Raw genomic sequence first — 12,341 nt, forward strand, 5'->3', positions numbered from 1 at the left:
AGTGTGAAAGATGAATTTTATTGTCTAGACAAATTATCAGTAAGTTGTCATGAACTAGTTCTTAAGTAACATTATACAAAACAGCTTATTTAAAAATGTCTGCAAATAACGCAGAGTTCTCATTCCTTGATTTTTGCTGGATATTGCCACATGGCACAGATTATCTAAAAACGACAATTTAAGCTAAATTATGTCATCTGTCTACAATCAATATTGTTTTCAGAAGTGTTTTCCATCTATACTACCTATAGCTTGGCTTTCATAGTTCTTTTTTTCTGAATTCTTCCTTTATCCGTATTTTAATTGTAGGCTTTTTCCCATGTATACATATACTTCTCCATTTTATCCAAAGACCTATTTGCTTATATTATATCTGATTTCTGGTTTATATTATTTTAAGTTCTAATGGGGTCTCCACTTGTTATCTAAAGCTTTTTGTGGTTAATAAATGATTGAAAATCTGTTTCTTCAACTATTAATGAAAAATAATCAGAAAATTAGAAATAATGGTTGTTATTACTGATGTAAACTAAAATGGTTTTTCTTTAGCTAAAACTGAAAATTGACATGACATATATTTTCCATAAAAAGTTTCACTTATAAATTGAACATATATGTATTCCAAACTAATAATAAGGATAAAACTTAAAAATAGTTAATATACCTTTCACGTCTCTGATAGTGCAATATCTATATACCTTAGAAGGTCTCAAGGGCTAATATGACATATTTGAAATAGTATGAAATTTATTAAAAAAATTTAGAAACAAAAATTCAGCAAATAATTATATACTTGAATTTTGGAAGATATCAATTTACAAACAATATATATTTTCAACAGTATTGCTTGTGATTCAATGTATCATTCAGTAGTTCTTTCTCAGTGGGACAAAGAATAACCACAAAAAGTGATTCATACTTTATAACAACTCCCTGCTAGTTATTAGAAAGAAACTTCATTTGAAATCAAATCTTTTAGGATTATTGCTAAAAATAAAAGGACGACTTCTTACAAAGCAGTCTCAACTATTATATGTCCATGAAATAAATCATAACATGTCTTAGAGTATAAGAATTAATATAATGGAAGCCTTGAAACAAAAGCTACCCCAAACACACACACATAGAGAGAAAGAGAGAGCTTATTTTTTTATCCTAAGCCAACGGTCATTTAAAATTAATGTCCAAAGCTAATCAACCAAAATTGCTGTACATGTATTGTTTTTCATTTTATATGTGTCATTTTTTTAACCTTATTTGCAATCTAAAAATCATAGTTTATTGCAAATATTAGTTGTTTTATTGTCAGATAATTTTTTAATTGAGCCTACTTCAAATATACATTACACAAACATTTTCAGGATAAAAAAGAGCCATTTATTTTCTCAAGACAGTAGCAAGTATATTCACAGAGAAGTATCAGAAGATGAAAATATTAAGTTAGCACCAGATGGTAGAGAGATATGTTATTAGATATTTATTAGGGATATATAATAGAAAGTCACCAATATTTATTTGGAATAGGACATTTGAGATTTGAACTCTGTTCTATGTTAAGTCACAAAGTAGTATTATTATTACCATTTTCTTGTTGAAACATACTTTTCTAGCTTTTGGTGAAGGATATATTCGAATTTATTTAGCAAGTCTATAATGTATCTACAGGTCAAACACAAATGTGTATAGTGTTTTGCTAATAGTTTTTCATCTTCAATTGAATCCAAAACTTCTATAACGAGTGATCCATTTTGTTCATTTACAAAGTATATCCACTTAATTGTTTGTTTTTCATGATTAATGCTGACAGCTGGTTTGTTTTCTATTCTAGGTTGTGGAGACTAATTTGGTTGCTTTTGACTGTCATTGGATCATTATAAATGAGGTAAAGCCAAAAATCGTATGTTCTCCCTCATATGTGGACATTAGATCAAGGGCAAACACAACAAGGGGATTGGACTATGAGCACATGATAAAAGCGAGAGCACACAAGGGAGGGGTGAGGATAGGTAAGACACCTAAAAAACTAGCTAGCATTTGTTGCCCTTAACGCAGAGAAACTAAAGCAGATACCTTAAAGCAACTGAGGCCAATAGGAAAAGGGGACCAGGAACTAGAGAAAAGGTTAGATCAAAAAGAATTAACCTAGAAGGTAACACCCACACACAGGAAATCAATGTGAGTCAATGCCCTGTATAGCTATCCTTATCTCAACCAGCAAAACCCCTTGTTCCTTCCTATTATTGCTTATACTCTCTCTACAACAAAATTAGAGATAAGGGCAAAATAGTTTCTGCTGGGTATTGAGGGGGGGAGCGGGAGGGGGTGGAGTGGGTGGTAAGGGAGGGGGTGGGGGCAGGGGGGAGAAATGAACCAAGCCTTGTATGCACATATGAATAATAAAAGAAAAATGAAAAAAAAAAAAAATAAATGAGGTAAAGCCAACTAACCCTCTTGTCAACTATGTCCTGCTGTCATGTATGGAGTCGCAGTACTTCCCACAGTCATGCATTTCTAAGAGGGACCGGAATCCAAAGTAAACTTTCAGCTTACAGAGTGAATGCTGTTAAGTAAAAATAGAATGAAGATTTAAAAAACGACAAAGGTCTTTATATGAATAAAATAACTGGAGAAAGTCTTCCCTACTGAGTATCTTTTACCGTTTTCTGTTGGCACATACTGTCTGCTTAGAGAGAGCTTCTTTATGAAAAGTACATTTCTTCTTTGTAAGCAAAGCGAATGCCTCCCAGTGGAAAGCTTGTGTTCCATTTATATTTTAATGTCATTTTAAAAACTTTCATATCCATCTCCTTACAAGAGAATTAAACAGTTCAGCATATGAATATGAATCAACAGAAAGAAAGGTTTTTTTCTGTTTTAAACTTTACAACTGTTTTAAAGTCCACAGACTTGTCAAATTCTTTGTGAAAGTTTTTTTTACAAAGATAATACATAGGATTAAAAATTTATTATGATCAAAGAGCCCTGTGAAATAAGTTATTCCATAAGCACCTGCCACTCAAAATCAGAAAGCCCAGATCAGTCCTAGACAAATAATGTGATCATTTGTCCTCAAAAAGATGCCTGTTATTTATGAATAAAAATAATATATCATCTATGAACACTAACTATGGAATTATAGGATAATAATAATTGTTTTGGGGAAAAATAGATAAATGGATAAGAATTCTGGTTGTGAAGTCTGAAAAATAGTTTCAATCCTAACTTATAAATCTTGTTAGCTGTTGCCACAGACATAAAATTTTCCTGTGCCTCTCTTCCTTCATTTGTACAATAAGGATAATAACATTTACAGGTTCATAATAAAAAATTAAATGAGATATTATCAAATCCCTTTACACAATGGCCTATAAGTGACTCAATAAATGGTACCACAGGTCACAGGTCATTTTCTCCTACTCCTTCATTGAATACTAAGTATTATTCCACAAACTACTAAGTGATGAGGTGCATGGAAGATAAATGACTTGCTTCCCATTACACAGAAACGTAAAAATAATTCCCAGTTTTAAGTTGTTTCTCCTACATAACACTTACATTACTGATGGTATAGTTTTATTTATTTATTTATTTATTAATTTTTTAAATTAGGGCAAAAGATGCTGGAAATGTCTTTTTGGTCTGCCATAATTTAGGTCTATGTGATTTATCATTGTACTTCTCCTGTCAAATTAAGATGCATTTTTCTAAGATTCCTTTGGGCAATGTAGATGTGCTAGGAGATCTGTTTTTTTCTGCCACATTCTGATGCCTTAAAATGTGGTCCTTTGGGCCGGGAGGGGAGGTGAAGGGTTGGGCAGGGTCTCACTATGTAACTGAGGCTGGCCTCAAACTGGAGATCCTCCTGCTTCTGCCTTCCTAGTGTGGGGTTGCAGGTACATGGAACCATGCCCAGCTTCTCATACCTCTTCATTCTCCATCTCAAATGATGAATACATCAGATTAGAAGGAAGAGCAAAAAGAGATGAGAATGTAGCAGACTTTCAGATAACATTTCAGATTAGGTCTTTTTATTTCTATTTTTCTGTATAGAAACTAAGGTTCAAAGAAAATAAAAACTAGTATTACACAACTATTATGTGGCAATAATGGTATTCGTAAGGCTTTTCCAATGTAAAGATTCAGTTGATTTGTCTCTTTTTTCTCTCTCTCTTTTTTTTTTTTTTGGTAATTTTTTTTATGGATTATATTTTTGACGTTTCTGCTACCTCAGCTGTAATCTTATGGGAGCCTTTTATCCTGATAGCTTTTGGTTATGGTTAATTAGTTTGCAGATTGCTTTTTAAAAAAAAGAAAAGAAAGAATCCTCTTAATCCCTATTTTTTAAATTCATTTATTCATATGTGCATACATTATTTCAGCCATTCCTTTCCTCTGCCCCCTACCACCCTCCTCTCTTTCCCCACTCCCCTTGCTTCCAGGCAGAACCTGTTCTACCCTTTTCTCCAATTTTGTTGAAGAGAAGATATAAGCAATAATAAGAAAGACATAGCATTTTTGCTAGTTAAGGATAGCTATACTGAGAGATTCCCAGCATTGCTTCATGCACAAGTGTATTACAACCTATTTTTATCTCATACCCAACTTCTGGTAGAGAAGATGACACAGATTTCCTGATGCAAAACCAGCTGTCGCCATTTTACTTGTCCTTACAATAGAGCTGATTAGAATAAAGACATGACTTCTTGCTTCCTCCCAACATGGATTAATTAAAACAATTTAATACAAGCATTAAGTGGAAATAGTCATTCCCTTCTATTCTTTAATAAGATTACAGAAGGAATCAGTAAGTTAATTTTCTCCATATCAAAGTTAGATTTTACAACTGTCCCTGAATCTTAAAATTATGAACACAAGTAGAATGAACAGACCACCATAACTTGTCCACTGTTTAAGGGTCAAGTTGCATTTTAAAAGAAATCACCTCTTCAAACTATATATTATATATTATATTATACAGGCATAGTTTCCGTACACTGACATGTATTTCATTGGTGATGTATCTTTTGTAAGCATTTTAGCTCAATTTCTTTTTTGTTGTTGTTAAAGCTTTACCTTTAATTTCCTTTTCTATTTCTTATAATTGTTTCTCTCCGGATCTGTTTTATGCCTCCCCCTCAGCAGCCTCTGCCTTCCCTGACCTACAGTTAGCACCCTAATTGTCCCAAATTTCAAACAGAGCACCTTACCCTCCAGAAAGGCAGCCTGCTCAGTAACTTAAGACACTCGGACTCAGCCCTTGCCAAGATGGAGAAATGTTTGCACATGTTTGTGACACCCTGTTAAGATGAATCTGATCCTAAAGATGAACAGATGACTGGGAAGGAGTGGCAGGGACAGCGTGACAAAAACTGGAGTGACAGGGACTCTCTCTAGGCTTTGACTGTCAGTCTTTTAAACAAACATGCTGGTCACTTCATCATATTCTTTAGCCCAGTAGAAGAAGGGGAGACAGAGTTTGTTGTTCAATTCTGTGCACTCAGATTTCACACCACACATTCATGTTCTGCTGCATTTGGAGCGGTGAAGCTGCTCCAATCTCTCCTTCATCAGGCTCCACATCATCAGTGAGGTTCTTGTCTTCAAACTGTACTTCATCATAAGCAACTTCAAATCCTTCGTGGGGCTGTGGGGCCCCAAGGTGGGCTCAGCAGCACAGCTCTGGGTGGTTACCAGTAACTTGCCCTGGCACTCACATTCATCCTCAAGCTGGAGCTCCAGATCCTGACGTTCCCACATTAGCTCTTCCTTATCTTGGGCCAGCCAGCTAATGGTCTCCTTATTCTCCTCTTATAGCTCCTTCAGCACTGCCCTTAGGTTTTGGTAGAGGGAAATGTACTCTAGAGAGCTGTGCACAGAGGTATTGTAGTTCTTCTGCATGCTTCATGTTCCCTGGCATGACCTCCAAGAAACAGCTCTCCCCGGACACACTGTCATCCCTGCTCTTCAGGGCTGGGGCCTCCTTCTCCAGCTCACTGTGGGGCAGGGCTGACAGGTGAGCCATGCACTAGCCTGTTGCCTTCTTCTTCCCTGGCTGCCTGTGCCACCATGGCTGCTCTTCCTCAGCAACCATGGCTTCTCAGTTGTCTAGGTCCTCTGCAATAGTCAGATTGGACTGAGGAGCCTTCTTGTCCTTCTCTTTGTCTACTCAATTTCCTTCCCCAGATAAAGCAAGGACTCTCAGCTAGGCCTGCAGCTGCTGGTTCTACTGGCTGGTGGCTCCCAGGTCCTCCTGGTTCTCCTGAACATCCTGCTGGCTGCGTCTGCATCAGAAGCTGCTGGTGGTTCAGTGCCTCTTCCTCACAGGTGGACTGCTTGCTGGTAGGCCACCACGTGCTGTTGATGGCCACCACGTCTGCTGCTGATGGTCTCACTGCTCCTGCAGACCTGGAGCTGCTTGTCTCTTTAGCATCACCATCTCTTTCAGTTTGCCCAGGTTTTCCTGAAGCTGGCCAGGCTGAAGTACTCTGGCACTGCACTCCTTCTTTTCTTTCAAGGTGTTCATCTGCACCAACTTTTGCTGCATCTGGCTGGAGGACTGGAACAGCAGGAGCTTAGAAATCTCCAACTTCTTCTGCAATTCCTCCATTCCAAGCTGCATGGCCTCTTTCTCAGTCAGAAGGACTGGAAGCCTCTCCTCCATCTCTGAGCTCTCATTCAGGTCCTCAGCAGTCTTGTTCTTGCACAAGTTAAGAGCATATCGCTCCAGATCCTTCTTGTTCCCAGTTGTGACAGCTTCCCAAGAAATAGATAGTATAGCCTTTGATGCTAGTGATATCAGTGACAGGTGAAGGGACACTGGCAGGTAAAACATCATCAGCAGTTGATGCAGAGCAGCACCAGTCTTGGAGGACATCCTCAGGGTTTTTACAGTCACCAGCAATGGTAATTCAGGGTTACCAGCATTTTTCATCTTTTTCTTTTTCTTTGCTCTTGCAGGAACACCAGGGCTGTTCTATGCTGATATTCTCTCAGCTTTTTCTTGGCTGCAGCCAATTTCTTTTCTTCAGATATGTCAGAGCTGAAACAGGAAAAGTGAAGGTGGAGAGATGGGAGGGGATGGGGACATGACCACAATCCCAGAAATCACTGGGATCCTCCAACACTTACCACTATCCTCCTCCTCCAACTACTCTCAGCTGTGTGAGCCAGAAGGAGGAGATCCAGGGTGATGCTAAACAGCATGGAATGTGGAGTGTGGGCGTGGTCTAGATCATTCCACCACATTGGTTGGTGAGACAGATGAAGGAGAAAAGGTATATGGGGGATGGGCAGAGTCACAATAAGAGCTGGTGTAGTCCCTATCCCAACCCTCACCCTCTGAGGGTGGGGGTGGGGCCAGTTCTCCCTGGCACCTGTGCAACTTTAAGGCAATGTTAACTCAATTTCTTGAACATATTAAGTATTGTTTTATAAAATAATAGGAGAATGTTATCTTTACATGAATGTTCCATAACTTGAGCTATTATTTTGCAAAACAAAACATCCATATAAACAAAATAATCAACTTGTAAATGAATCATTACATGTTAGAAGTACAGAAGACAGTATGTAAGACCTCGGCTCTATTCCCATCCTTCAAACTTTGGTTTCCCACTGCAAATTCTCATAACTAGGACTTCACTTGAATTGTCTTTGTTTTACTCAGAGTCCTATTTCTAGTCCTTGAGCAAAGGTGTTGTTTCTTTTGGGCAGTTCAATACCATCTAGATTTAGAAAAATAAAATGTTTACAACCCACACCATTTGCATTGGCTATTTTCTTTTATCTGAATGAGATAAAAACTCAGAGAATGAGCATGTTTGAAAGGAAAGCTATTATCCACAGGTACATTCAAGGCCAACACCCTTACTTCTACAAGATTCCATTCACTACTTCATCCTTTCTGAAATATGCCACAGGAAATTTGACTCATACCCTTGTCTTACACACTTTACATGCTTGTTTATACAAATTGATAGTGGAAGAAACATAATTTTCCTGGTGACCATAAAAGACAAAACAAGGATTTTTTCGATTTTCTAAGAAGCTAATAATCTCTAAAAGAAACAACGAAACCCACCTATATGCAAATGTCTATTTTGACTGAATGTGAAGAATATGAATCTGTCTAGTTTGGTTTGTATAGCTATTATTTTGTTGCTAATTTTGAAAATGGGTTGCAAACACTTACTTAATCTTAGTGCACCAATAGTTTTTCAGAGAGGAGTTATAAATCAAAGCTGGCATTGTGCATCATCATACAGATTGATGTAGAAACTGGAAAACAATATGTTTTTTTCATTTGCATTAAGTGGGCTCTAATAACAAGAGGCCGTGCTAGCTCAAATGGTACCATCAATCATGTGTTAGGACTTGGTGATGGTATTTATCTTCTCCCTGGATCCAGCCAAGAGCAGTCTTTATACAAGTATTGCCATCTTTCCAGTAAGCAAAAGCATATGGCCTAGCAATATATTTAAGTTTTATAAAAGTTAGAAATTCAGATAAGGAGATATACATTCTTTAAAACTGCAAAGAACACAATGCTTTATGCAGTCTTCTGTTCCTGATAAAACTCAACCTGACCTTTAATATCTGATATGATTTATTGACTTAAAAAATACTTTACACCATTATTCTGTTAGCCATGACTGAGTATCAAAGTTAGAGAAGTTTTTGGTGTGGGAAGTTTTGTTCTTGTTTGAGATCTTAAAAACCTACATATGTAGTAGATGTTCTTCATTTTTTTCAGGTTTAATGATGAATTGAACTTCACAGCACTAATTTGTGAAGCAGAAAGTTGCCATTCTGGTCCTCTCCCTTTTGTATGTAACTTATAGCTGGTTTTCTTTTTATTTCAACATGTTTGCATAATTGCATCATATAAAAGTTAAACTTTCTGGAAGTATCAGTGGGTCACCTTTGCTGCATCATGAAGAATAGAAGCAAATTAGAAAAAAATAATCTTTCCAAAGTGTACTACATAGTAGTAGATTGTAACATCTCCTTAGAAAATTTGCTTTATTCATAATTATTTAACATTTCAAAAGCACCCCAGTATCTATAGTTAAAACTTCAGGTATCAATCTTTAGAAGGCTTGGTATAATCTTGAAATTCATTCATTCATTAAAATTTTAATTTACCAGCATTTATTGAATACCAGGAACTTTGTTAGATGCTAATGGGAAAGAATAGGAAAAGAGAGGAAACAAAGGGGAGGGGAAATAGGAAACTACTTTTTTGCAATAATTTATGTAGTTTAGATTGGCTTCTGATCTAATGGGTTTTCAGAGTCTTTACTTTCCCCCATATTTTGTTAACTTAAACTAAATCTGATATTAAAGATTTAGGAATGACTCAATTCTCCTAAAAGATTAGTCCAGGGATGGGGTTGTTGTGGATGGAGTTGTGTCCCCCACCAATGGTTTGATCTTTCCTGGGCCTGACACAGTTCAGGGTTCACCCAACATTAAGCTATTAAAGTGAATATTAACTTAGCTCTTAATAATTTTTGATTATTCATGTAAATCATTCTTGGAAAAGAAGATTGCTATGCTTTGCTTCTAAAGAAGTAAAAAGAAAGCTGGCTGAAGCTTGCTGGGCAAGCTCTCTACCACTTGAGCCATGCCATCAGTCCCTTTTTGCTTTAATTATCTCTCAGGTAAGTCAGGTGCTTTTAGCTTGGGGCTGGCCTCAGACCTCAATCATACTACTTATGGCTCTCAAAAGACTGGGCTCACAGGTGCATATAACCATGCCCAGCTTATTGTTTGAGATGGAGTCTTCCTAACTTTTTGCCTAGGCTAGCTTCAAACTTCAGTCCTCCCTTATCTCTGCTCCTGATAGCTAGGATTATAGGCAAGAACCATGGAGCCAAGCTTTAGAGTCTCTAAATTATTTAAAGCTCATAAAGTGTTTGTATATATTTATAGAGATTAATTAGTGTATTTGGTGGTGCTCTAGGCTAAGAGAAATGAGTATTGTTTGGCAAACTAGACTTTCATGTACTTTTTAAACATTGTTTTAAAAGCAGCATTAGAATGATGTATGTACTAATTATACAATAATTTCATCTTAATACAGAAGTTTGCTTATGGATCATTTTTAACTTTAAAATGATCTCTTTTTAGATTAAGTAATCATTTGTCTATTAGTGTTTATATAAAACATTGCATCTGTCACTTTTAAAATGCACCTTTTGAAATGCAGAATTAAAGTTCTCATAAATATAAAATAGCTCCTAATCAAGTTTTCATATCGCCATCAAACAGTTTTTGAGATCAGGTGTCAAAACTAAAATTGCAAGTGATATTTCTGAGACAGACTGTCTGTTAGTTTCATTCAGAATGGCAGATTCTTTCCTCCCAGAAAATTACTTTCTTTTTCCTTCTCTAAATAATAATAGACAAAATATATTCAACTCAAGTTGGCATTTCTTCAAATTTACTTAGGCTTAGCCACCTGAGAACTTCAGCTCATGGAAAGCATCAAAAAGTAACCATACCCTTTTGTTTGTCTGAAAATAGTCTTGTTAAAGGGTTTGACTAATGACAGATGACTTTCTCATTCCCTATAGAATACCCAGGCTGTTAAATACTGAAATAATGCATTTATGTAGTTTTAATTCCCATCACTCATGAATATTAATAGAAGTAATTCCTGTAAGGAATTACGGACTTCTTAGAAAATTACTTTAGCGATTTCTTTTTTCTTTCTTTCTTTCTTTCTTTCTCTCTCTCTCATTCTCATTCTCTTTCCTTCCTTCCTTCCTTTTCTTTCTTTTCTTTTTTGGCAGTACTGGGGTTTGAATTCAGGGCCTTGTGCTTGCTATGCAGGTGCTGTACCACTTGAGCCATGACCCAGCATAAGAGTTTCTTTCTGATTGCATTAATAAATTCTTATATTAAAAAAAAGAATTTTGAGTGAGGAGCTTGGGCTGTTCTTAGTTCTTTAAGTGTGAATAAGCTGTTATTTTTTAGGAGAAGATGAGATAATAGGTAAAGTAGTTTGCATTTTGCCAAATGTATAGTAGGCATTTATTGAGTGTAATTTCCATCCTAATATGCTGATTCGTAGCTCATACTGTGTAGTACAGGTAGAGATGATGCTGTCTACATCTTTGATAGGTCTTTGTATTGAGAGAGAAACAGTAACCACATATACAACCAAATTTATTAGTATTATGAGAAAAGTGATCCTATTTTACTCTGCCTTTTAAGTGAAACTTCCTGGGTATATATGTATAATTTTCACAATATCGAAAGACATCGAAATAGCAATATTAATAATAATTAACTTTAACATTTTTCAGGAAATGTTAGGGATTAAAATGGAGCTGACAGGACACTGTTTCATTCTGCTTTGTGAGCAGATGACAGAAAATTAAAAAGGGACCTGAGCTTTGCCAGGCAGAGTTTTTGTGGCCAGTGAAATGACACAGACTAAAGGAAAAAGACTGCACTTTAAACTGAGAAAAATCATTTTTTATGGTGTATTAAGAATTAATCACCCAGAAATTCCTGATATCACATTGGATATAGATGATGGCAGGTGTTATTTTATTTTTAGAAAAACCTATATATCATAAAAATCAGAAATAAAGGATGAATTTTAAAGCTAAGATGTGCTACAAAGAATAATAATGTGTAATTAGTATAGAAGGAGTAATAATAGTTCCTTGAGAAATGTTCTTTGCAGTCTAAAATATATCCTGTGTCAAATAAGAATCTATTCACACTAACAATTTGTTAATTGCAAAGGCCTCATTAGTTTAAAAGGTTCCAAATGGACAGGATTAAGCACAACTGCTTTAGTAAAATGAGTGTTTGAAAACTAAAATTTATTTTGATCACATCTGACTGATTCTAATTAGGAAGAAATGTAAAAATATTGCCTTATTTTTACTACTTGTGTGTACAGCTGTTATTGAGCCTAAGTAACTCTGTTAAATCCAAACAATTAACTATGGAGTTGGGAAGTGGAAGGAGAAAGAGGTAGAAATTACACTTCTTTAGGTTTTGCAATCACATGCAAACTAAAATCATTTACATAAAATTGGGTTTCTCCCTTCACTCAACCTGTTTTCAGTTTGTATTAATTAATCAACAGAACTTTTCATCTTTTGTCAAGATTATAATGTTATTCTTTACCATGTAAACATGAGTTAACACCAATATAAAATAATTTAGAAAAATATTTTTAAAATAATATCTTTTCTTGCTCCCTCTACTTACGTCACTTAAAAAGCCTTGGTTTTCTTTGCTAAGAACAATGTATAGTATTCTTATATTTAGCTATCTTCCTAGGTATTCAAATATCTTGAAGTCTGTCATGAATAACA

General features: G+C 35.8%; 1 protein-coding gene across 4 annotated transcripts in view; it reads left to right on the plus strand.

Annotated features, from left to right (window-relative positions):
- Window positions 1-12,341, plus strand: part of Grid2 (glutamate ionotropic receptor delta type subunit 2) — a 1,442,266-nt gene that overhangs the window by 857,252 nt on the left and 572,673 nt on the right. For all 4 annotated transcript variants that reach the window (XM_074041373.1, XM_074041371.1, XM_074041372.1 and 1 more), the window contains one exon: window positions 1,829-1,882. In XM_074041373.1, the coding sequence (XP_073897474.1) occupies window positions 1,829-1,882 (54 nt within the window). The remainder of the gene's footprint in view (window positions 1-1,828; window positions 1,883-12,341) is intronic.

This window comes from Castor canadensis, chromosome 9 (genome assembly GCF_047511655.1).
Source record: "Castor canadensis chromosome 9, mCasCan1.hap1v2, whole genome shotgun sequence".
NCBI lineage: Eukaryota > Metazoa > Chordata > Mammalia > Rodentia > Castoridae > Castor > Castor canadensis.